The following is a 26,309-nucleotide window of genomic DNA, read 5'->3' as shown; positions in this document are numbered from 1 at the left end:
GGTTTCCAGCGAGCGGCTCGATCGGCCACGGGTGCACGCAGGCAGGCACTGCTGTGTGCGTGACCAGGGTTTGCGATATCGCTCGTCAGGTCATGATAACGATAAAACGCGGTTTGAATTCAAAAGTTTTGCAAAAAATTGAATGACAAATTCAAAAAAAAAACATGAAGATATATCGTGATAGTTGCGACATATCACATGGTTCCGTATAAAACTGCGATTATCAATATCGCAAAAAACCGCTGCAATTATTGTCTTATATGCCGCGATTATCGGTTTCGCCAAAACTACGGAGATAATCGCTACAAACCGTGCGGTATTCCCTTCAAACCGTGGCAATTTTGTTCAACAAATCCAAATTCAAATTCATACAATTCATGTGTGATTATCATCGATAATCGTGATACCACGGAGTAACAGTTTTGACCCCCTCCATGATAAATGAAACCCTATGCGTGACTATGGTTGACCTATTTTACCAAATTAATTTTTTTTACGTGTAAGGTATATCTTTTTTTTTAAAACAATTCTGCACCGATTTTATCATCATATCTTTCTAAACCAGATTTATAAAATAGTAGGGTTTATTTTTATCATTTATATCATTAAATAACAATAAAAACATAGGCTGTGCTGTGCAGGAGAAGCCAGATCCCGGCACAGTGGCAGGGAGTCCCCCCATGTCCGGCTCCTGGCGATGCGGCAACTACCGGTCGCCATCGCCCAACCGACCGTCGTCGCTCGCCGGTGCCCTCCCGCCCTCGCCCGAGATGCAGCCACCAACCTACGTGTGTGCGCCCGAAACTGACCACATCTGCCATGATGGCTGTACATGAGCTCCCCTGCCCACTGCCATTCTCTCTATGATACACGGACACGCCCACGAATACGTCGTCTCGTTTTCGCTTAGCATGCTTTTTAGTTGAACTGGTCGGTATCACTTAAAAAAATGAATGATGTGAGCGAAAGAAAACTACTACCATAAGATAAGATGTTTGATTTTTTTTACAACATTTGACCATTCGTCTTATTAAAAAATTTTAATATAAATATAAAGAATGACAAGTCGTGTTTAAAGTTCATTTGATAATATAGTAAGTCACAAACAAAATAAATAATATTATCATAATTCTTTAAATAAGATAAACAGTCAAACATTGTAAAGAAAAAAATCAAACATCTTACGTTATAAAACGGAGGGAGTAGCTATCAAAATAGAATGGGGAAAAATATGGATGTAAAATTTAACCTAGATTTAAATGGTGAAACTAACCATGGTGGATTTGTAATTTGCGCGTGTGATCTGGTCAGTCTGGTCAGCACAAGGCATGATGAGCTTGCTCCTTGCTGGGAACGAAACAGCCGTAGAGATGAAATTCCTTTTGTCAGTGTAGTCCAGTGCATGATACACCACCACTGCTGTGAGTCCATGCATGTTGCAACTGGGGGGTGGGCCCACATGTAGTACATTATTGCTTTAGCGATGATGTACTGTTCAGCGTACATGACCCTCCTTGCAAGTACCCTACAAATGCCAAGATCTGAAGATCTGACCTCATGTTCGGTACACTGTGCGCTCCTCCATTTAATTTCCTGATTACTACCCCATAACACGAGCTGCTTTTTGCACGGGTTTTTAGCTTTAAAACCGTCCTGTCATGGATCAGGTGAAACACAATCAGTACAATATTGACACCCTAGAAAATGTGGCAGAAATTGGCTTATCATGGCCTCCAATCAGATGGATGAGATGAGATCCCCGTGTTCTTGATCCAGGCTTAGATCCATCCAACCCCAGGCATGACCAAAAGTGTCAGCATGTGGTGATGATGTGAAGTGCAAGAACCATCTGGGACGCTCGTTTCCGATCGGACGGCCCATGAAGGAGATCCCGCTGCACGTGCACCTTCTAGGATCCAGAGCTCCGGGGTTAAGCTGGTGCACGTTGGCCGCATTTGACTACCATTAACCATCCTTTGCCAGGCTGCCTGTTCATTACATTACACTGCATATGATGGGAGTATTATACATCAGATTGTTCCATCTAATTACTCCATGGTCCCTCCTGTTTTGATAGTCAAAGTTAATTTTATGAAAAAGAAGTACATCCTAAAACTAGTTTAGGCATTATGTTTTAGTGCCCTCCAAGTAAAACCTTGTTTAGGAGATTTTAAGATTATGAAAAGCCAACTAATGAAAATCTGAAAAAGTTACGTTCTGACTTTTAATTTATTTCTAAATTTTACATATACAAATTCCTCAAATTTATGATGTTAATTTTAGGTAACTGCACATTCTGTAAGAAACTGTTGTTGCCGGAAGTTTTTTTAAGGAATAGCTATATACTTCAAAAGTTACCAATAGTTAAAACTTTAATAGTTTAAATATATAATTATACTGAAGTATATTTCAAAATTGGTCCGTACATAGCCTCATGTTTTTAAGTAAATATAAATTGAACTTTCAACCTTATTCTAAACGTTAAATATGAAAGGGAGCAAAACTGATGGAATCCGGATGGGGTAATATCATCTCACAGCACAAAAAATCAACACTGACCAGTGACCACCCACCTGGTTTACTCTGACCCAACAAAACATCTCTGTACTTTATTTTCCAAAAGAAAAAAAAAACATTTGTTCCTTTTCCTTCTAACCGCACGACACAATCAGCAACTGACATGTGGGCCCACCCCCCGCCGACTTCTCACCTCCCTGACCTATTTACTCCACCGCTGCAGCAACTTACCCTCACTGACAGGCGGGCCACGAGGTACGTGGCCCCCACTCGCCATCGTCACGTGTGGGCCCCGCGTGGATCACGATTCGCGAAGCCTTTTGCGGCGAAACGAAAACAAAAGCTTTCACAGCGGAGAGGGAGGAGGAGGAGGAGTGAGGAGGGGGAGGGGGAGCGACGACGACGACGCACGCGCCTCCACTGCTCCTTCCACCGTCGCATCGCATCGCATCTCCGCCTCCTCCGTCCCTCCCCGCGATCTCGCCGGGCGGCGGGAGTCCCATCCGCGGCAAGGAAGCGAGCAGGGGCAGGAGAGAGCGGCATTGGTTGGAGGAGTGGGGGGTCAGGGGCGAGGGCTCGGATCGAAGCTTCCGGAAGCTCCCGGGCCCGGATCCGGTTCCGTGGGTCGCCCCGCGGCCGGAGGTACCTGCCTGGTCTAATGCTCGCTTCGGTTTGGAGTTTGGAGGGTTTAGTACTGATGCTTTGCTTTGCTTTTTTTTTTTTGGTGGATTTGTTGCAGTTTGAGGGGGCAACTCCAAGGTTGGTTTCGCTGAGATGGAGGACCTGCTGGGTGCGGAGATCGGGAAGAACGACTATGACTGGTGATCATCGATTTTGCTTGCGTTCATCTTTGCTGACTTTGATTGATTTACTTCTGTGGGATGATCTCTGTAGTTTGTGTGTGTGTGTGTGTGTGTGTTTGAGGTGAACGGTGTATTTTTTCCCTGCTGGATTGGGTTGAATTGGTGTGTTCTGGGCTGGATTTGTAGTGCACCCTGTTTTGGTAGCGAGCAGTCTTGTTTGTCCCGTAGAAGAGGGTACCGCATTTTGCCCAAAAACGTGTCAGTCTTTCGGTTGTGGCTGTGATCCTTTCTCGGTATGGGTGGGCTTGGTGATTGCTGTTGGGAGGAATTGAATCGCTGTGCTGATCAAATGTGCAATTGGATGGATGGATAACTGTGGGGGCTCCTCGTCGCTTGGAAGGCCATCTTGAAGATGTAAATATAATGAATACGCTGATGCCAGTTTGGGGATATTTGGCAGGAGAATGCCGTGAAAAGAAAGAACAAGGGTTTGTTGTTTGGGGGTCAAATGTGCCATTAATATGTTTTTTTCCACTGTATTTAATGGTAAAGATTTATGACTTCTTGCTGTGAAACGCAATCAATTTGTTTGGTTGTTTTCTCTATTAGTTTAAAATCGTGTAGTAACTAATTTCTTGCTTGATTGGTTGTCTGCTCCTCTAGTCCATACATGTTAGCATTTGATTCTACTGCAATGGAACTTAATTTGTGATGCACTTCTCAGGCTTCTAACTCCCCCGGGGACGCCCCGTACTCCTAGACTGGAGGTTGCAGAGAAAACACCATCCTCAAATATATTACCTAGGCGGACTGCCACTAGATCATCATCAACCACCAGAGCGTCAAGGGTACGTACTTTGTATTATTTTTATTAAATATGGAGGTGCTGAATTTTGGAGATTTGCTTTTTTTTCAATCTAGTTCAAGGCTCCTTTTCTGCGCAAATTCTTCAAAGTTCATAGTCACAGTGGCAACCTTTACCTAATTTTGGAAACAAACAAGGAACACCTTTATCTATGTTGCATTGTACCGACAGTCATTTTAGGGGGCAATACCTCCTTGAAATATACTGTGATGAATAGTTGCTGTTGGGGCTATGTGTCTTTTTTCTTTGGTTGCGTGATCTATGGTAGTATGAAACATTCTGAGCTCCTTCCTTCACAGTGTAGAACAATGAGGTGTACTAGATGATATTCGAATAACTGAAGTGACCTGAAATGCCTTCCAATGATATTGCCAGTTTTCTTCAGGGAAAAATAGCCATGGTTAGCAAATAGCAATTGATAATAAGCAACGCGCTGAAGTATTTTCCAGTATATGCCACAATTAGTGGTACAAAACAACTCTATTTACAAATTGCACATTGGAATTCAAGACCACCCAATCCAGGGAACTTGGTCATAAATCACATATTGCTTCTTTACTTCAACTATCTAGGCACTAGTAGCATTATTGTTCACTGAGCATTTCATTCTCCTTGATTAATCTTGGTTATAACTAGAATTTTTATGTTAATCTACATTATATTGCAGCTTTCGGTGTCTCAAACAGAGAATGGACTTTCCACAGTTCCCGCTAGACCAGCTAGAAGTAACTCTGTCACTCGTCCTTCTATTCAGTCCACTCTCATGTCTAGCTCCAACAGGACAGCAGTTCTCAATACAAGCATTTCTTCCGTCAGCTCAAGACCCACAACCCCAAGCAGGCGAAGCAGCACTGTTGTTCCACCAAAGCAATCAGTTCTCAATACAAGCATTTCTTCCGTCAGCTCAAGACCCACAACCCCAAGCAGGCGAAGCAGCACTGTTGTTCCACCAAAGCAATCAGTTGCAGCTTCACGCCCTGTGCCAGCAAGATACTCTACTCCTGTTAAAACTCGTCCATCTACACCAGCCAAAACTCGCCCATCTACTCCTGTGAGAACTCGTCAAGCAGCCAATTCTACAAGTGACTCAACTGCTGCCAAGATTACATCAGCTCAAAATTCAAGGCCATCAACTCCAACCTCCAGATCCCGTGCTATGCCCAATTCATCTTCTGGTGCAATTCCTGCAATGAGCCGTCCAGGTGTGATTCCTGCAACAAGTCGTGGTACAGTTTCAGCAACAAGCCGCCCTGGCTCATCCTCAAGTAATGTACCTGGGATAAGCCGTGCCACCTCATTGTCTTCAAGTACAATTCCTTCAATGAGCCGCTCCACCTCACGTTCATCCACACCTACACGCCAGCCTGCAATACGTTCATCAGCCCCAAATATTGGTCGCTCACCTTCTGTTGGGCGGAGTTCTAGCATCAGTAGCTTGACATCATCTATCAATCGACCTGCAGCAAATGGTGGCCGGAACTCAGCACCTTCATCAGCTCCATCATCTCGTCCAGGTTCTCCTAGTCCACGACCTCGAGCTCCAGTTCGTCCACTTGATATCCCTGATTTTCCAAATGAAACACCACCAAATCTTAGGACAAAACTGCCTGAACGACCATTATCTGCTGGTAGATCACGTCCGGGCATGGCTTTAGGAGTAAGATCAACCCCAAGTAATGAATCATCAGCTGCCTCAGCTCCTGTAAAGAAGGTGTCTGTGCCTGCTATGAGTCGAAGTAAATTTTCTGATGCACCATCAAAGACACCTACTCTCACGAATGGGCGCCAAAACAGACAGACTGAAAGGTCTAGTATGGACAGTCAACCTACTAAAGGCTCCAGGCCTGTCACAGGCACAGATAATGGATTTGGGATGACTATGTCAAAGAAGTCACTAGACATGGCAATCAGGCACATGGTACGTTTCTTCTTGTGTTTCCATCAGATTAACAAAACCCTGCTTTGGATCAGTTAGGATTGGTTATGATTCTATTTGCATTTAACAAGAATCTTTCATGTGCACTAGATAAGTGGATTACTATCACGGTGTCTCTTCTTGCCATACTCAAAATACAAGTTGAAAGATGCTAACACTACTCACTGTACTCGTTACAGGACATTCGGCAGAATTTGGGTGGAATACGTGGTGCGGCCCTCTTCCCCCATAGCATCCGCTCAACTGCCGGCAAGGGCAGGCCGGCTCGAATGTCTGATCCTGGGCATACCATCTCGAATGGGGACCGGCACTACGGCGACAACGGCAGCATCAACGGGCACTTCTCCGGGGACTCGAACGGAGCGCTCTCCCGCAACGGTGGCAGCTCCACCGACTCGCCGGACCGGGGAAGCATCGGGGGCAAGGAGACGCTGAGCGAGCTGGACATGTACGGCAGCTCGCGCTACGAGGCGATGCTGCTGAGGGAAGACGTGAGGAACACGAGCTGGCTGCACGGCTTCGACGACGCCAAGCCTGACCAGAGCCCGCTGTTCGACCACCGGTTCGAGCCGCTCCCGGAGCCCTTCAGCCCGCTATGACGACTGCACGGGGCCCTTCTGCCTGCCTGTAAATTTTTCTGCCCCGTGGTCGGTCTCCCTCGCAAGATGTGTATGCCCGTCGATATGTTTTCTGTTTGATTCTATTTCAGTTTCTGCACTCTCTTCGCTTGGATACCCATACGTACTTTTTACGGTGCTCTCTACCGGTAGTATTTTACCCGCTGCGTCGGAGAGATTGTGGGGGGTGTGGCTCTTTTAATATATCCCTGGAATAGTGATTGGTTTCCACATACTGTTGTACCGAGGATCCAAGAGTATAGGAACTGATAAAACAGTAAAAGGATTTGTTGTAAGTTATTGTAATGCCAATGGTTGCTCATGGATGTGAAAGATCTTGTGTCTAAGGAGGGGGTTCCAAATGCGATGGACATTCGTGGTTCGTGTTGTCGTCATCAGGAACAGTACAGAGCGGTAATCGTGTACATTCGGGTGGTGTTTAGTTGTTAAATTTTTTTAGCAAAAACATCACATCTAACGTTTGACCGGATGTCGAAAGGGGTTTTCGGATACAAATGAAAAAACAAATTTTACGGCTAGCCTAGAAACCGCGAGACGAATCTTTTGAGCCTAATTAATCCGTCATTAGCACATGTTGGTTACTATAGCACTTATGGCTAATCATGGACTAATTAGACTCAAAAGATTCGTCTCAAGATTTCTTCCATAACTGTGCAATTAGTTTTTTGATTCATCTATGTTTAATGCTTTATTTAGATGTCCAAAAATTTGATGTGATGTTTTTGAAAAAAAATTTAGAAACTAAACAAGGCCTCCGTGTGTCGAAGATCGCAGTGGATGCTTTTCAGCTGCGATAGTAAGAGCAGTACAATAGCTCTATAGGATAACTGTAAGTATATTTTAAATAGATAAAAGATAAGAGAGAAGAGGTGTGTGCTACTAATTTGTAGCCAGTTGCATATACGTTTCAAGATAAAATGTGTGTATGACATGTGAGACCATATATTAATGTTTTGTAGATTATTAATTGACTATTAGATTGACTATAAATAAATAGGAGCGAATAGTTTGCTATACTATTGAAGTTGCTCTAAAAACGTGAGATGGCCTCGACAGCATGAAAACGCATTGAATTGATAAAGTGTGTTCCGCCTTCGCCCAACCAGTGTGGCGAGTGCGGGATGCTGGGGGCCCAGCACCCCGGCCCGTGCACGGCACGGCATCGCATCGCGTGAGGTGCGTGGTCCATGGGCAGAGCGCCAGTCCGCCAACATCTCTTGCCCGCCAGAGGCCGCGTCTTGGGCTCTTTCAGTAGTAGTACAATGGCTGCGTTATTTTTTTAATTTTTTTTAAGAAGGGTAAAAACTCGCGCTCTGTATCCATCGAATATATACAGCCATGCCTAAGTAGAGGACCTAGCCTCTCAATTAAGCCCAGGACGTTGGGTGCTACTCAGATCATTGCAACCATTAGGCTACATGTCCTTCACGGTGTATTTGCGTACATGCTACCTGAAAATTGCTAAACATGGTGTATTTGTTGTATAAAGTTTTTATGAAGGAATTTATTATCTCATATTTCTAAAGTAGATTTTTAACCTTGTAACGATTAATTTCATCTTTTATACTATTAAATAGCTATTATAAAATCCAATAATCTTTCATCCTTCATCATCAAAAGAACGCAGTAATAGTACATATTTAAATATCAAAATATACAATTTTTTCTCATGATTTTGCAGAAATATACCATTGTATTTTTAGAATCAAAAGATACACTTGGGGCGACTAGACGATCAGGACTATGACGAAAAGGGGTGGCAGTAGGGATGAAAATGGTCATCCCTAGTATTGCCATATTCCTTTTTTCTCGAAAATGGAGTCAAAACTGAAAATATAACGATATCGGTACTATTAAAATATCATGATCGAGTAATTGAAACGAATATATAACGATAATGGCTGGAAGCCAAAAATTTAGGTAGGAAAACTGTACCATCAATATGTATTTAAGAATGCACGATTATATAACTTCATACTTGCGTCATACTATTATTTATGTTTTATTTATGATATATATATATATATATATATATATATAACCGTATAATGTTATTATATTATGATCACATAATATGGCAATAACTTAATGAAACACTGTAAGTTTAATAAACAATATAACCACAGTCACAATAAATATATCGGGTAACAAAAATAATCAAAATGCACAATGTAATATTAGAAGAAAATATATAAATAACTGTTTGAAAATATTTCTTGAACTAAAATTAATTATGGTCTCATGGACCAAGAGACAACTGATGAGCTAGACTGGAGACTGAAAAAATACTTTCCGAATTTTACCGATTTTATTTAAAAAATACTGATTAAATACGATTATTGACAAAAGAGTCAAAAAAAAACACATCTCTTAAGTTTCCGTTACCGTTTACCAGAAGCATCACCATTTACATTTCTATTACCATGAAATTTTGATACCGACATAAGCAGTCAGGAAAAAAAACGACGCAAAAAACGGTCCAGATTTTTCACACCGTTTTGCTACTACTTGTGATTGCGGCAATGCATGCATTCCCTTTCATTTATAAAAGGTATAATTCTAGAGAATGTAAGAAAATAAAGTCTATTTTCAAAGAAAAATTAAAATTCAAAGTACAAACATGGTTTCATTGGCTTCAGCGACTTATCATGCAGATGACAGCGTATAGCCGCTGAACAAACATGGTTTCACTGGGCGAGCATGTAAAGCTGGGTGGGTTGTTAAGCCTTAATTTGTTTTTCTCCTTGTCCTCAGGCTGCATGTTGACATTATACATCCAAGGCATTTATGAAACCAAGAGCAACCGATCACCAACCATGCGCCTTGCCAATGCCGTCTTGGTCATGAAGCACAAGAAAAGGCCAGTTGTGGTTCATCACGGTTCTTTCTACATATCTTTTCTTGGGCTGCCTAGTGCCTACTACTACACACCAAGGCTTCTCTACGATAGGCCTACGCTACGGCTGCTTTCTTTTCTTATATCAAGATATAAGATGAAAGTTTATCTAATTATATATATATATTATAGTATAAATAATGATGATTAATATATATATATTTTTAAAAAATATATCGTTTAAGCATACGAAAAACACTGACATAAAAGTTAAAAAATAATGAAAAAGAAGAAGGCCGTACATATCTCTCTGGGATGGATACATCAGTATCACACGTCAGGCTGATGATTACACGTGACCTACTACTCCAAAGGCCAAACAGGCGATTCCATCGAGCGTTTAGTACGAGCAGAGCAATTACCCGTTTGCTAATTTGATGGTTACGGTTAGAATTTTTTATCATATATATGTGCCCGCGGTTAAAATACGAAACCCATATCCATACTTGTCGGGTACCGGGCGAATATCAGTTACCCGTCGGGTCTATCATTTCACATATCAAAAGCATATCAAAATAATAATTCCAATATATATACCAAACTAAATATACCTCTCATAATGTAATATTGCATCACACGTGAAAATTTCAACAAATATAACATATTGCTCATAATAAAATATTACAACAAATACAACAAACTAATCATAGCAATAATAACAGCACATAGCACATTATCTGACGTTTAGATTCAACCATTTAATATTGCATCACACGTCAAAAGTTCAAGACATATGTCACATCAAAGTTTTTAGCTAAACATGAGTACATCACAAATATTATTACATGAATAACATAATAAATTTTTAGCCAAAATTCAATATGTGTGCTATGTTCCGGTACCCGCCGGGTTACCCGTGGGTGGAGAAAAATACCCGTGTCCATACCTGTGTTGATTCGGGTCAGATATGGATACTACCCGTGGGTAGAAAATTATATATTTACCCGTCCCCGTCGGGTCGGGTACCTGGTACCCATACCTGAATTGTCATCCATAGCGTCGCTATACACGGTTTGTACGCTATCCATCGTACGCACAGTGTTTTCGGATTCCATCATTAGCCTCGTTTAGAAATTTTTGGGAGAAGGTCGTATTGGCACGTATGGTCACACATTTAAAATATTAAATATAGCCTAATTACAAAATAAATTTCAGATTCTGTCTAAAAACCGCGAGACGAATCTTTTGAGTCTAATTAATCTATCATTAGCACATGTTGGTTACTGTAGTACTTATGGCTAATTATGCACTAATTAGGCTTAAAAGATCCGTCTCACGATTTTTCCATAACTGTGTAATTGGTTTTAATTTTTATCAATATTTAATGCTCTCTTTAGTTGTCCAAAGATTCGATGTGATATTTTTAGTAAATAATTTTGGGAGCTAAACAGAGCCTTAGTGTTCTATGGAAGTTCAATAGTATAGCCAACTACTAGCTCCAATTCATTTATAGTCAATATAATAGTCAATTCATACAATAGCTATCTAATAAAACATATACCTGCCATAGTATTTTTGACGTCCGTGCTATAGCTGGCTATAAATCTGTATAGTTCATATCTGTTTTCTCTCATCTTTTATCTCTATAAAATATATTTATAGTTACCTATAGTCTGCTATTGTACTGCTCTGATCCAAGTGAATTGAAGGAGCCCACGAAAGAGGAAGGGAGAAAAAGAAAGCACAATATCGAGGTCGATTCTGTGGTAAACACGTCGCTTTGTATCGTGTGATATGATACGGTGATACCGTGATAGTCTGTCGTGCTTGGGATCCCTCGAACTACCGCTTTGACCTCGACTCCCCTCGGCAAATCGGGCGTCAGCGGTTTTCCGTACAAGAGACGACTCGTCGATTTCACTGTAGAACAGGTATAAATATATTTTTTTAAGAGAGGTGAGGAGAGAAAAACATCGAGTTATAGATTTGTAACCAGAGACGTAGCGTGAACACGACAGGTTCATGGACAGATTTGGCCTAGAACTTGCCGTAACCTTTCTTCTCCCTTGTTTGTTTTTTAGCTGCCTGGGGTACTATATTTAGGATCATTTAAGTCATACGACTTTACCGTCATATATGTTTAACCATTATATCAGCGACAGTAAAACCAATGATTTAGTAGTTGTTTGGATCCAGAAATTTTTTTTTATTGTCACATCGGATGTTTAGACGTTAATTATGAGTATTAAATATAAACTGATAACAAAACTAATTGCATAAATAAATGTTATTTCATTAGACAAAATTTTTAAGCCTAATTAATCCACGATTAGTAAATGTTTATTGTATCATCACATTCGCTAATTATGGATTAATTAGGCCTAATAGATTCGTCTTGCGAAATAGTCCAGAGTATGAGATGAGTTTTATTAATAATTTATATTTAATATTTATAATTAGTGTCTAAATATTGAATATGACTGGTACTTTAAAAAAAACAAACAGACACTTAAGCAGAGGATCCAGTTTCAGGGTACTGAGGGTACCCACTCAAAGGCTGGACAGCGGAGCAACTAGGCAGAAGAGTAACAGAGCAGCGTTTGGTAGGCAAAAGAAACCGGTGTGAGGCGTGTGCCCGTCCATGTGCTGGTCGACCAGTGACCACCAGGCACTGTTTGCACAAAGCTGGATGCGATTGCATGATGCAAATCTCTCGTCCACTCTCATAATTGATGCATGTTGCTTGCGCTGCGTGGACCTTTTCTCACCGCCATCTTCTCTCACTTCCACTTCTGTTTATAATTCAAAATTTAAGTTTTTTTATAAAATTAAAGTTGATTTTAAAAGGTTTGTTTTTCATCTTCGTTATTAGATCACAAAAAATACATATATAAATATTTTATTTATAAATTATTTTTTATTTATAAATATATCATTTGGATTTATCCATATATAACCCAAACAATGAACCCCCTCTCCCTGTGGATCGGAGCTGTATAGGTACTGCACGCGCAGCAGCTAGCAATCCAATCGCCCGTGTACTGAGGAGGACAATGGAGTAATTAAGCAACTAATGTGGCGATTACTAGGAGCACCGCACACAATTGCTCTCTAAAACTTTATTAGGATGTGTAATGCAGCACTTTGTTTTGAGTTTTCACTGCAAGAATGCAGTTCTTCAGAGTTCAGACCAAATGATATTAACTTACCAAGATGCTTCACTGAACTTGGTAAAAACCATGCTTACTACCAAATCGAAAGAAACAGCCGTTGAGTGCAACTACTATTCCATGTTGTACAGCTTAGGCAGATTCTGTACGACAGTCTGGCAAAGCAGATATAGTAGTATCACTTAACTTTTGAGAGATAAGTAGCCTGATTGAGTGATTAGTACTAAATGCACCAATAAAATGTGTACTGTTGCTAGTACTAAGAAAATCAATGGTTTCCAGCACTTATGTACAGGTACAACCACCACGAGCGTCGTACAAGATGCGTATGACACCGGGAAGATTCAGAGTTCTGAGTTCAGACAGATAGATATATCTGTTCCTCTTAAAAAAAAACGTTTTTCAACCTTTTTATTTTTTTTATTTTTAAAGCTAAACTCCACTAGGGTTTACTTGTATATATAAATACCCAATCTCATCTTCACTTTTGATTATACTTATAAGCCAAAATTCGATTTTTTATTTTTAAATTTATAGTTGAGGTTAGGTTTTTCATAGTAGTTTATTTTATAGCATTTTGCTTTTAGATCACTAATAACACATATATAAAAAATTATTTTTAATCATTTCTTTATTTACAAATATATGGTTTTTTGTTCTTTTTTCTAAAAAAACAGAACGATGACCACCATTTTGGCTACATCAGTCTAGACATGGCAGTACATAGTTGTCACGTTGGTTTTCCCAACCATCTAGTATGAGTTACTGTGTGTTGGTTAGAACTATGCCCGAGGTAGCTTGGACTTCTCATGATAAAATTTAAAATTAGCCCATAGCAATATTTTTGATTTTTTTTGCTGGTTTCGTATCTTACGCTCACGGTTATCACGGTAAGCACGAAAACATAAAATTTTAAAAACTAATAATGTTACACACAAGATACATACATGGTAACCATGAAATCGTGTGATAAGATAAATTTGGCCTGGCAAAAAAAATCAGATATGAGAACAGATGGAATTTAATTTAAAAATTAAAAATATTAAAAAGGCAAAAATAACCCAAAAAATCATTCATCTTCCTAGTATCCTACCCACACGTGAGTGACAGCAAGCCTGGAGTCATCTTCCTCGCGCGGTTTGCTCTTCTCTTCTTCCTCGCGCGGCCTCGCCCACGCCGGCCACGCCGAGGGGCAAATCCGTCATTTGGCAGCTCCCTTCTTCCTTCCTTCCTTCCTTCCTCCAAAACCCAACGCTACGCGCACACTTCTCTTAAATGCGCCGGCGAAGCTTTGCACACAGCCCGCACGCCACAGTGCACACGTCTGTCCCTCCCACTTCCGTCCACTCGCGCACGCACTGCACGGAGACCGGAGGAGGCGGGGAGGAAGAGGGAGAGGGAGTGGAGGCAGAGAGCCCAGCTGCCGAGTGCGACAGAGGTGACCGGCCGGTAGGCGGCGGCGGCGGCCGGCGGGACGGGGGAATGCCGGCGGTTGGCGGGGCCGGCGGATCGAGCGGGCTGTTGTTTCTTGGAGCAATTCGTGGTCTGACGCCGCGGGACTCTCCACCTAGCTAGCCAACCGGAGAGTTGAACGGCGGTGGGCGGCGCGTCGGAGGGGGAGGGGGCGGTTTCTTGATCCGTGCCTCCGCAAAGGTCGGGTTTTTCTTGCGCTGGTTGAGACCGACGTCGGGGGGAGGAGCATGACGCCGGAGGAACCGGAATTCAGCTCTGGCCGCAACTCCGGTGGGATTCCGGCGGAAGGTATGGCGTAATTCAGTGATTCCCAGTTGGAGTGCTGTTTACTGTAGGGGGAAAAAGAAGGATTTTTTTAGTGAGAAAATCATGGTTGAGTATAATGTAGGTTCTTCATCTGATTTCTGTTCTAAGTTGTAACCAAATCGTTCTTTTGTCTTTCGTAAGATAGGCTGGTTGGTCGTTTGACGCGTGCTCTCTCTTTTTTTTTTTCTTTTCTTTAGGAAAAGGAAAAAGAGAATACATGGGGTAGTCCTTTTCTTAGTGTTTAAGGACTTTGCAGTTTGCACTTTGAATCTACTACCCTGACCATGGCACACACCACTGTGATACCGTGATTAACTAGCGGCATTGTTAGGTTCTGATGGTGATACCTGCTTCTTTCATTGACCCTGCTGAAACCGTAGTAACTTGTAAATGTAGAATACTTACACAGTAACTCATATATGTGCAGGAAGCAGTCTTCACTTGTGCAATTCCCAAGTTGGATTTAGGCCTTGTTTAGATTGCAAAAAATTTTTGCAAAAACATCACATCAATTTTTTGGACGCATATTTGAAGTATTAAACGTAGTCTAATTACAAAACAAATTTCAGATTCCGACTGGAAACCGCGAGACGAATCTTTTGAGTCTAATTAATCCGTCATTAGCATATATTGGTTACTGTAGCACTTATGGCTAATCACGTCCTAATTAGGCTCAAAAGATTCGTCTCATGATTTTCTTCGTAGCTATGTAATTAGTTTTAATGTTCATGTATATTTAATGCTTCATTTAGATATCCAAAAATTCGCTGTGATGTTTTTAGGAAAAAAATTTTGAGAACTAAACAGGGCCTGAACATGAAAAATCTTTACTATGGCACTGGCAAGCATAGCAGTACGGCAGTACAGTCGTACTGTTGCAGGTAGTGTGAGATAGCTTTTGCTTTGCACATTTGTCCCTTGGTGTGAATGTGAGATGTCGTTGGCCCTAAGCAGTGTGCCAGAGTGTGCAGTGCTGCCCATGATCGCCCCCATCAGCGAACAGATCCCCATCCTGCCTCCAAAACCCTCATCTTTTTTTCTGCTTCCCTTTGGTTACATGCATCTTGAGACCACCTGCTTTATGTGCTGGACTTTTGGTTTTGTGCTTCTGCCTTTTTCCAAAGCACTTGGTCCTTTAGATTTTTAGTAAAACAACTGAAATGAGGTATAGCGATTGAGCCTACGTTAGGTGCTTTGCATGTTGCTTTTGTGCAGGTTACATCTTTGCAAGAGAGAGCACCAGTGTGCTATACCAATTACCAAGTCCTATTGGAACGGTGTCATGCTCATTGTCACTATCCTTGTGTCCTTTCTGATTATGACTAAGCACACTGTTTAGTTCCCGTGGCTATTTTGTTAAGAGAATGGAGCTATCCTTTGCTGAAAGGCTAACGTGGATGGGTACTTTATCAAAGAGATACATGTTTCGTTTTATATGGCACATGGTCCCAACCGCTCCATTTCAGAAAAGCTTGAGATAAACCAGCAAGATTAGTTTGAGTGCGGATCTTTAGGACAAGACTAGAGAAAAAACAAGGAGGGTCATTCTGTTTCGGTGTTTCATTTGGGAGGGAGGTTGCTGTCTAGCAGTTGAGAAATTTTGTGGTCCCCTTTTACGTATCAAAGAGGACCAGCACTTTGTCATCGTCTCTCCAATTTATCAGTTTATGCTTTATTCCAATAATGCACATTATGAACTAACACCAGCTTTAGGTGCCAATAATAAGAATCAATTGTGATGTAAACTGGACAAGTGGGCTCCTCATTATGCTGAGAGATAGCTTAGGGTGCGTAGAGTCTTCTTTCGTATGCAAATCCTTCAGTCTCCCTCTAAGTCCTGCAATGGAAGCCATTCTGGCAACACATTTGTTTGTATTCTCTAGCAGGACCAGGAATCTGATACTCAGTGAGCTAATGCTCTGGACACCCGTGATATGAATAGTTCAAAACTTGAAATGCTTCTGGTAAATCGTAAATGGATGAAAGCGATTTTAGTGCATTCAACTCCACGATTCCTATGCATCTTTCCAGTTAGGTGCTTAGTTACAAAGAAGATCTGTACAAGAAAAAAATGAATTCTTCATGAGTTCATGTTTTGTATTCAAACCTTACGTTTTTTTTTATATTTTTCCCACTTCATAAAGTACATTTGTTACATTTAATGTTTCATGTGTTTTTATGGTTCTTTACTCCTGACGCTGTGAACAATTTTAACTCACTCTTGACTATGACCATTTTAATGTGGCAGGAATTAAGCACTGAGGTGGATCATCGGATTATAATTCTGGTCCTCCTTATTGGTCAAGTTAATCCTGACGATGCAGCACCTTATTCTCATAACCTTTCTTTCTGCTTCCTTTTTCTTTCTTCACATACCTTGTGCCAGAGGTGCTGACCTGAACTCCGACAGGCAGGCCCTTCTCACATTTGCTGCATCCCTTCCCCATGGTCGAAAACTCAACTGGACTCTCACGACTCAAGTCTGCACATCGTGGGTCGGGGTTACGTGCACAACAGATGGGAAGCGCGTACGTGAATTGCGTCTGCCTGCAGTAGGACTCTTTGGTCCTATCCCCTCAGACATACTTGGCAAGCTTGACGCACTACAGGTGTTGAGCCTTAGATCCAATCGTCTCACTGTTAGCCTCCCACCTGATGTAGCATCCATTCCTTCCCTGCATTCTCTTTACCTTCAACACAACAACTTGTCTGGAATTATACCAACTTCACTATCTTCCAATCTAACATTCCTAGACCTGTCATACAACTCTTTCGATGGACAAATCCCATTGAAAGTGCAGAATATCACTCAACTTACTGCATTGTTTCTCCAGAATAACTCTCTTTCTGGACCGATTCCTGACCTCCACCTCCCCAATTTGAGACATTTAAATTTAAGCAACAACAACCTGAGTGGGCCCATACCACCTTCCCTGCAGAATTTCCCAGCCAGTTCATTCTTGGGGAATGCTTTTCTCTGTGGACTGCCATTGGAACCATGTCCGGGAACAACACCTTCTCCCTCTCCGATGTCACCATTGCCCCAAAAGCCCAAGAAAAGCTTCTGGAAAAGGCTTAGCCTTGGTGTCATAATTGCAATAGCTGCTGGAGGAGGGTTATTACTCCTGATTTTGATTGTTGCGCTCTTGGTATGCATCTTCAAAAGAAAGAAAGATGGCGAGCCTGGCATAGCTTCATTTTCATCCAAAGGGAAGTCTTCTGCAGGTGGAAGAGCTGAAAAATCAAAGCAAGAGTACAGCAGTAGTGGTATTCAAGAAGCAGAGAGGAATAAATTGATATTCTTCAATGGCAATTCGTATAATTTTGACCTGGAGGATCTGTTGAGGGCCTCAGCCGAAGTCCTTGGGAAAGGAAGTTACGGGACTACTTATAAAGCTGTTCTTGAGGATGGCACGACAGTGGTGGTTAAGAGACTGAAGGAGGTGGTCGCAGGAAAGAGGGAGTTTGAACAGCAAATGGAGATAATTGGCAGGGTTGGCCAGCACCAAAATACTGTTCAATTGCGCGCTTACTATTACTCCAAGGATGAGAAGCTTTTGGTGTATGACTATATCACACCTGGTAGCCTTTGTGCTGCTTTGCATGGTATGCTATTATTTCAAATCATGAAGCTCTCCATTGCAACAACCTGTTATGTTTGTGCATCTTGGTCCTTGGTTGATATCCTATGAATCAAAATACATAGAAATAGTGCAGGCTAGATTGAACATATTTGCAAATGTATTATCTGGAAGTATGACCTCATGAGTAACTTGCCCTTGATGTGCATATGCATTGAAACAAAAGTACATATGATCTAACCTATTGTTTATTCTAAATATTTAGGGAATAGAACTGCTGGAAGAACTTCATTGGATTGGGTAACTAGAGTAAAGATATCCCTGGAAGCTGCACGCGGGATTGCTCATCTTCATGCTGAGGGGGGTGGAAAGTTCATCCATGGAAATATCAAGTCAAGTAACATTCTTCTCTCGCAGGGACTCAGTGCTTGTATCTCCGAGTTTGGTCTTGCGCAGCTCATGGCCATCCCTCATATTCCTGCACGGCTCATTGGATACCGTGCACCGGAGGTCCTTGAGACTAAAAGAGCAACACAGAAATCCGATGTCTACAGTTTTGGTGTGCTACTCCTTGAGATGCTAACGGGAAAAGCCCCTCTTAGATCTCCGGGGCGCGACGATTCCATTGAACACCTCCCCAGATGGGTGCAATCTGTGGTCCGAGAAGAATGGACCTCCGAGGTTTTCGATGCCGACTTGTTAAGGCAACCGAACAGTGAGGACGAGATGGTTCAGATGCTCCAGCTTGCCATGGCATGCGTTGCAATTCTTCCTGACCAGCGACCTCGGATGGATGAGGTGGTCAAGAGGATTGAGGAGATCAGGAACTCCTCCTCGGGGACCAGGTCGTCCCCTGAGGACAAGCCAAGGGAGGAAGCCATCCAGATCACCTGATGGCACAAAGATAACAACATGCCACTGAGACGAAATAGGTTCAATAGTTTCTACCTTGAGAGCTGTGGGTAGCAGTGTGTTTAGTGAAGCTTTTCTGTTGATTTTCTGATCATTCTTTATTGAATCCTTTCTTCTTTTCTTGATTCTGTGCTGTCATTCCTTTTTTAGTTTCTTCCTTTGAAAGAATTTGGTGTTAGGCATTGTGATTGTTTGATTTCCAGTAGCTCTGCTGATCATCACTGGGTGACATGGTGCTTTGATGTAAGTTAGCGAGACTCTTGGAGCTTGTTGTACTGAATGAACACTCAGCTCTGCCACCTGCCTGTGTGACTTGCATACCCCTTGTATCTGTCCATGGTGTTGTTCAGAAAAGAGAAGAAAATAGCATAGAGTACATTTTGACTCTTTGTGACAACTGATTTGGTTCTCTCTTGGTAATGCAATTGTACAAACTTTTTTTTTGCTTGGCATGCCACTCTGCTGCTACTGGCATTGCAGATCAGTTTGCTCGCTGCCTTTCTTGACAGACTGAATACAATTTGACGTATGCTAACATCTTTACACTCGATAACTTCGGGATCATTATTACCATCATTGCATTATCGGATGTGATTAATCTACATCGAATTGTTTAGATGGGCCTCTTCTTGCAAGGTGAGCACGACTGCTGGAAGCCGGCATGCGGCGGCGGCGGCGAGATCGGCGCCGGGGAATCTGCAAAAGGAAAAGAAAAAAAAAGGTGGCTAATTTTGGACACGCTGGGCTAGCCTGTCTCTTCTTGCATTTTGCACAGCACAGTTTCCTAGATTTGCTGGTGATCGCGCGTTCGCGCCAGGACGTCGTTTCAGCGAGCGGTTGACAAGGAGCTCGTCCCCCAAAGGGCAAATGGCGGCCGCACGTTCCGCTCGTTAGCCCCGGCGCCATCGCCCGCCCGTCTCTCCGTGCTTCCACCCCCGCCCGCCGGGGGCCGCCGCCGTCGACGGCCGGCCGACGTGCGCTCGAGACAGAAACCTAACATCATCATCCGCGTCTTCTCGGACGGTGAACCGACCCTTTCTTAGCGTAGCAGAGGTGGGTAGCGCCTTAGCATTTCTTTTTTAGCATTTTTTCTTTTTTTAGTAAAATTTTAAGTAGAAAACAGTGGCATCTACTGTATCTTTCCGAGGAGTAAAATTGCTCTTCTTTTTAACCGTTCTGCGTTTCAAAATATGAGTATTTTTGTATATTTTTTAAAATGAATCTGGATGGAGAGACGTCTAATGAGTTTTGAAAAGAACGTCGACAATGTATTTTGTTTGTTTAGTCCTAATTTATATATAGGGTTTTTTTATCATATTTAAAAAATATTTCAAGGTACGAAGAGTTTTAGTACTAATTTTTGATACCCCAAGATACAACGTATCTTAGCATTTCATACTTTGTGTGTTATCTTGAGGTATTTTTTTAAGGACGGTAAAAAAAACTTATATATATGTCTAGATTTATTAGCATTTGTAATCCTATCTTATAGTATAAAATGAAGGTAATAATTATTTTCATTGTCTATTTTGCTACTGCTCCTCCGAAGATGATGAGACTAGGAATGTGATAATGGTAGTAGAAATATTGTGATTGGTTAAGAAATGAATGGTGTGAAAAAATTAAATAAAGTATAGTTATGATTGGTTGAAATGTTGAGATGGGTGGAAAAATAACTTCATTTTGAACAAAAAGATGGGTGGTATAAACAACTCCCCCCTTTCCTTGATGAGTTGGTCCAAGAGCTTGTTTGTAATGGACAAAACTATTGAATATGTTCTTTACGGCCACATCGATGATTGGGCCGTAATTCTGGCCTGGAATTTACATTTATGATGTGGATATTGGTATATATTTACGGTCCGGCATTATTGTTTTCTTTTCCTTTTCTTCTCCATTCAAATGTTCAAATGACTGCTGAAATATGTATGCAAACAATATTGAATTCAATTGTACAAATACAATATGGAAGGTTCACATAAACACCGCTAGAAAGGCCTTCATCATTTGCCTTCTTTAAAAAAACATTATATTTGCAAACAAAAAATAATTTATGAATAAAATTTTTATATACGTGTTTTTAGCGATATAAAAGCAAAAATTATAAAATAAACTATAATGAAGAAAATCCCAAAATCAAGTCTAGATTAAAATTTAAGCACAAAGATAAGTCCGAAAGTTGAAGAGCTTTTTTAGGTATCTCAAGTTACCACACTTTTTAGTATAAAAAGTGTGCTATCTTAAGGTACATTATACCTTAAGAAACCAAAAATTTGTACTAAAATTTCTCGTAAATTAAGTTATTTTTCAAGGCAGTAAAAAGACCCAAAGTTGAAAGAGAAACCTCAAATAGTGTTTTGACCATTTGAACGATCAAGCCACTACAGAACAGGGTCTTTCTCGGGTTCCATCTGGAAAAAAGAGGTTTCTTTCCATTAATTTGGCTATTGTTTGAAACATTTCACTATGAACTGTTTCATGTGTTTTCCTTTCCAAATAGAAAAAAGTTTTTATGTGATGAAAATCGTAGGAGTACCACGTAATATTTTCTTCTCTCTCTTGGCTTGGTGCCATTGACATCGGTACTGAATATGTGCCCACACTTTTCTTTTCACCAGCGGAGCCCAGGAGACTTGCATCTTGAGGAATTATCTCAAGTCGATGGGTTGCTGTGGCAGCGTAAATAATCTCCTCCTCCAGTACATTTCTTATTTTTGCTTACTGAACCAGCCATCACATGCTGCAATGCCTAATCCACAGATAATCAGTGCTGCTTGTTTATTTGCTGCTTTGAGTCCATAATTAGATTACCTGCATTATGCTTCTATTTTGTTCAGAGCACTGTAGACGCCGAGGACCATCTGGACTACAGTGCCGGGAATGTGACTGTGGTAACTGATCAAAAGTGCTGGGATAGCAAAATGAAAGAAGTAGATGAACTTGGCAAAACAGTAAGTGGCTGATCAATAGCCTGACAAAAGGATAGCTGTTTAGGTTAACCATGGGTTATCTTTTGAGGTTTTAAAATAAAAACTAGACAACATATTTACAAACAGAAAATAATTTTGCTACAGTGCCGGGAATGTGACTGTGGTAACTGATCAAAAGTGCTGGGATAGCAAAATGAAAGAAGTAGATGAACTTGGCAAAACAGTAAGTGGCTGATCAATAGCCTGACAAAAGGATAGCTGTTTAGGTTAACCATGGGTTATCTTTTGAGGTTTTAAAATAAAAACTAGACATCATATTTACAAACAGAAAATAATTTGTAAATAAAATTTTTATATAGATGTTCATAGAAATCTAAAAGCAAATGCTGTAAAATAAATTTCGGTAAAAAAAATCTTAAAATCAACTCTAAATTTAAAATTAAAAATCTAAATTTTAGCTTATAAACATAAAGAAAAGCCAAAGGACAGGGGTGATGGTGTTTGGTTCATGTCCCCGTGAACAGGTTGTGGTAAAATTCAGCGCGACTTGGTGTAGCCCGTGCAGGAATGCTGCTCCTTTATACGCTGAACTCTCACTGAAGCATCCTGAAATTGTTTTCGTGTCCGTGGATGTGGACGAAATGCCGGTACAGCAAATATTCTGATTTTTTTTCCTGCTGACATTTTACTCTCTGGAGATAGATTATTTTGCCACAGATAGCAAGCATAAATGGCATTTTACTTTGATTCCCCAGGAGCTGGTCACGCAATTCGACATACGTGCAACCCCAACATTCATTTTCATGAAAGACAAGGAGGAGATTGACAAGCTTGTTGGAGGCAACCATGGAGATCTTACAGACAAGTTCGAACAGTTCAACCGGCCAAAGCTGTATGACGATGTATGATCAATCTCTTTGCCGGTTAGCAAATTTACTGGATTGGATGCAGCAGCAGTTACAGAAAAATCTACATAGGTTCAAGAAACTGACCAAACAGAAGTAGGATTTCTCGGTAGAGATCAGTCCGAAATACGGGCAGTGAGTTTAACGTTAGCTAGTGCCTGCAACTCTGCACCGCAATGTTCAAAGTAACCTCGTACAAAACAATGTAATTTATTACCATATTGATTCTTGCTTTCTTTTCTTTTTCTTCACCTCTGTCTCGAATCAATCTTTGAGTTCTTGATTACTCTAATGAAAAATGCCAATGCCATTGGTGATCTCAACCTGATCACTGCATGTGCTTCTTTCTTTGAACATTTGTATGAAATTGTTCGTATAGCCTACTTGCTCAGTGACAGCTTGGACAAGACGGCGGCGGCCTGGTCGCCGCCGAGGAGGAAGTAGGGGTGGCGCAGCGCGGCGGCGGCGGTGAGGCGGCCGCGCTTGTTGGCGCCCCTCTGCGAGATGAGCTTGGTGGCCAGGTCCCAGCCCCTGCCGGAGTCGAGGTCGAGGATCTGCAGGTCGGGTCTCCGGCGCGTGGTCTCCCGCCACCGGTTGAGGTCGTAGCCGGCGGCCTTGAGCTCGGAGTTGAAGTTCTTGAGCCCCGACGGCGACCTCAGCATCGGCGACGCCATCTGCATGAGGACGATCCCCGCGGAGTACATGTCGAACAGGTCCGGGCTGTTGAGCTGCAGGGAGCAATGCACCAAGCGACGACGGTGATCGACCGGCGGCGGCTGGAATCCGAGGAAGAAGAAGAAGAGGAAGGAATGGGTGAGCTACCTGCCAGAGGATGGGGGAGAGGATGGCGGCGATGGGCTCGGCGGGGGGCTGGGGGGTCTCCTCGGGGAGGACGTAGAGCTCGGGGGGGCAGTAGTCGGGGTCGAGGAGGGCGCGGTCGGGGACGTAGTTCTTGCCGATGCGGAGGTCGGTGGCGGCGCCGAAGTCGATGAGCTTGACCTGGCCGCGGCGGGTGACGACGAGGTTGGAGGGCTTGATGTCGCGGTGGACGATGCCGGTGCCGTGGATGCGCTTGAGGGAGGTGACGAGCTGCCGCATCACCTGCTTCACCACCAGCGCCGCCCGGCTGCCGGAGTCCAGCCCCTGCACCGCCCGCCCGAACATCAGCCCCTCCAGGTTGAAGGGGAAGTTGCGGTCGCTCATGTAGTTGCCCAGCGTCCGGTCACCCTGCATTCCCGCCATTACCTCACTAATTAATACGTTTATACTAATCACTTTTTACCAACAACAAAATGGCCTATTAGCTCAGCTGGTTAGAGCGTCGTGCTAATAACGCGAAGGTCGCAGGTTCGAGACCTGCATCGGCCAGTTTTTTCAGTTTCAAGTTATTTTGATCCCCCTAATATCAATTTTTCATTTTTGCTGTTTTGATCTCCCTAATCTCAATTTTCAGTTTTTGACCCCCCTATCTCAATTTTCAGTTTCAAATTGTTTTGATCTCCCTAATATCAATTTTTCATTTTTGCTGTTTTGATCTCCCTAATCTCAATTTTCAGTTTCATTTTAAAATTTGAAACTTTTTATCCCATAGTTTCAGAGCATACGTTTTTATTTTTGCATAGTAGTATGCAGTATAAACTTGGTGATCCCTCGAATTGTTGCGGACCTTTTTATGTTTCAGTTGGTTATAAAAAATTGCAATTTTAACAACCCATAGTCTTAAGAACATGCTGATTTTTTTTTTGCACATTACAAACTTGGTGATCGGTGATTCCTCAAAATGTTGTTAATTTTTTATGCTTTGATTACAGCAAATCAGTAAAGTAACTGTCACTAGCTAGCGTTTGAGCACAAGCTGATCGAGTAGTTTCATGGCAGTGGCGTTACCTCGAATTTCCAGACGAGCCACTTGCCGCCCTTGATGAACTCCGACTTGGTCTTGTCGGCGACGAAGCTGCCGAGGAACTCGGCGCACGACTCCGGCGCCGCCCTCGCCACCCGGTAGTTGAACCACTCCTCGTAGTCGCCGCACTCCTTGGCTCCGGCCGTCCCCACCTTGATCTTCTTCAGTATCACCTTCTCCTTGAACCTGTCGTCCAGCTCCAGCCTCGTCTTCGCCTTCCCCACCCTCGCCGCCGGCGCCGGCCCGCCCTTGGGCACCACCGCGCCGGAGTACACCACCCCGAACGACCCCTCCCCGATGCGCTCCCCGACCACGAAGTCGCTCATCTTCAGGCTCCGCCGCCCCAGCGCGCTGTCCAGCGCCAGCTGCATCGGCGCCAGCACGTACGCGTCCACGGCGCCGCTCAGCACCCCCGGCCGCGCCGTCAGGTACAGCCACGTCGCCGCCAAGAACACGAGCACCGCCCACCGCTGCGTCTCCGACAGGCCGGAAGTCAGCTCCTCGAGGCGGGACAGCGCGCCGCCCGCCGCGCGTGCCACCGGGTTGGACGCGTCCAGGTGCAGCGCCGCGAGCAGCTCCTCCGGGTTGAGGTCCGCGCCCGCGCCCGCCCCGCCGCCGGGCGCCATGCTCGCCGACGGCGGGTCCGCGCCGAGGATCGCGTCCGGCACGACGACGCCCGTGTCCGCGACAGCCGACGGCACGCTCAGGAGCTCGTCCGGGACGACAACACCCGTCGCCGCCGGGCTGGACGACGAGTCCGCCGCCTGCAGCGCGCCCCTGATCTCGTCAAGAAGAGACCCCCAGCCATCATTCCCCGTGTCCCCGCCCGCCACCGGCGCCGCGGCGTCGGACGCCTGCGCCAGGTAGAGCGCGCGGAGGAGCTCGTCGTCCGGGACGGCGGCGCCGCACCTGATCAGCCTCGGCGCGTGTGACCTGCAGGCCGCGCTGCCTGGCGGGTGGAGGGCGGCCAGGTGCCTGGTGGTGGCGAAGGTGGCGCGCGGCAGGAGCGAGGAGGCCATGGAGAGGAGGGGGCTCTCATCCCAAGGGAGCCGCAGCCGCAGCAGCAGCAGCGAAACAAGGGAGAGAGAGCTCGAGCTCGACGAGCTGAGGCTGCGAGACCGGACACGTGGCAGTCGGAGGCTTGTTATCCCCCAGGTGAGATAATGCAATTACTATTATTATTTATAATATTGTTATGTGTTTTCTTTTGGGTTGGGCCGTTGGAACTGGGCCTTGCAGCAGGCAATGAAGAAATATTGTGTGTTTCTTTTGATTGGTGGCCACAATTAAGTTAGTCAAAGTTGATTACTGAAGCTCAAATACTAATGTACACATTTTAGCACACCATTTTCAAGATTATTCTGTGGGAAGATGTCATAGTAGAACACTACTATCTCAATATTGGCAAGTTTATGCAAAGAGTGTGTAAAGTTCACTTTTAAGATTATATCAAAACAAAATGGTGAACAGCTTATGTTATGTCTGACAGACCATGGCATCCAGATGCTTGCCTAGTGATTAGTATTGAGTTGAC

General features: G+C 43.1%; 4 protein-coding genes and 1 non-coding gene across 8 annotated transcripts; 4 read left to right on the top strand and 1 right to left on the bottom strand.

The window, feature by feature from the left end:
• Nucleotides 1–2,878: 2,878 nt before the first annotated feature.
• LOC102700897 (mucin-5AC-like) lies at nt 2,879–7,121 on the top strand. Of its 3 annotated transcripts, none has more exons than XM_040524221.1 (6): nt 2,879–3,159; nt 3,257–3,338; nt 4,045–4,168; nt 4,853–4,973; nt 5,061–6,103; nt 6,301–7,120. In XM_040524221.1, the coding sequence occupies exons 2-6, from the start codon at nt 3,292–3,294 to the stop codon at nt 6,718–6,720; spliced, it is 1,755 nt and encodes a 584-aa protein (XP_040380155.1). In that variant the 5' UTR covers nt 2,879–3,159; nt 3,257–3,291; the 3' UTR covers nt 6,721–7,120. The 3 variants fall into 3 exon arrangements, with proteins under 3 accessions (XP_040380155.1, XP_040380154.1, XP_006654546.2); XM_040524220.1 differs by having other exon boundaries at nt 4,853–5,060; nt 5,148–6,103; XM_006654483.3 differs by having other exon boundaries at nt 4,853–6,103; nt 6,301–7,121.
• A 6,868-nt stretch (nt 7,122–13,989) lies between these two features.
• LOC102700622 (probable inactive receptor kinase At5g58300) lies at nt 13,990–19,275 on the top strand. Its single transcript, XM_006654482.3, has 3 exons — nt 13,990–14,526; nt 16,793–18,150; nt 18,391–19,275. Exons 2-3 carry the CDS (start codon nt 16,863–16,865, stop codon nt 19,017–19,019), a joined length of 1,917 nt encoding a protein of 638 aa, XP_006654545.1. The 5' UTR covers nt 13,990–14,526; nt 16,793–16,862; the 3' UTR covers nt 19,020–19,275.
• A 558-nt stretch (nt 19,276–19,833) lies between these two features.
• LOC102700339 (thioredoxin H5-like) lies at nt 19,834–22,974 on the top strand. 2 transcript variants are annotated; one of them, XM_015837294.2, is made up of 6 exons: nt 19,835–20,090; nt 21,656–21,716; nt 21,875–21,928; nt 22,131–22,190; nt 22,492–22,614; nt 22,723–22,974. In XM_015837294.2, the coding sequence occupies exons 2-6, from the start codon at nt 21,699–21,701 to the stop codon at nt 22,873–22,875; spliced, it is 408 nt and encodes a 135-aa protein (XP_015692780.1). In that variant the 5' UTR covers nt 19,835–20,090; nt 21,656–21,698; the 3' UTR covers nt 22,876–22,974. The 2 variants fall into 2 exon arrangements, with proteins under 2 accessions (XP_006654544.1, XP_015692780.1); XM_006654481.3 differs by lacking the exon at nt 22,131–22,190 and having other exon boundaries at nt 19,834–20,090; nt 21,875–21,988.
• A 92-nt stretch (nt 22,975–23,066) lies between these two features.
• LOC102700057 (serine/threonine-protein kinase STN8, chloroplastic) lies at nt 23,067–25,916 on the bottom strand. The gene is made up of 3 exons (XM_006654480.3): nt 24,760–25,916; nt 23,695–24,099; nt 23,067–23,600 (listed from the first exon to the last, which is right to left on the bottom strand). The coding sequence occupies exons 1-3, from the start codon at nt 25,792–25,794 to the stop codon at nt 23,253–23,255; spliced, it is 1,788 nt and encodes a 595-aa protein (XP_006654543.2). The 5' UTR covers nt 25,795–25,916; the 3' UTR covers nt 23,067–23,252.
• On the top strand, nt 24,167–24,240 carry TRNAI-AAU. The gene has a single exon. It is a non-coding gene; the product is annotated as a tRNA-Ile (tRNA).
• Nucleotides 25,917–26,309: the final 393 nt, after the last annotated feature.

This window comes from Oryza brachyantha, chromosome 5 (assembly GCF_000231095.2).
Source record: "Oryza brachyantha chromosome 5, ObraRS2, whole genome shotgun sequence".
Classification (NCBI taxonomy): domain Eukaryota; kingdom Viridiplantae; phylum Streptophyta; class Magnoliopsida; order Poales; family Poaceae; genus Oryza; species Oryza brachyantha.
Note: the sequence above shows the minus strand (reverse complement) of the source record. Positions and strands in the feature narration are given on the sequence as shown.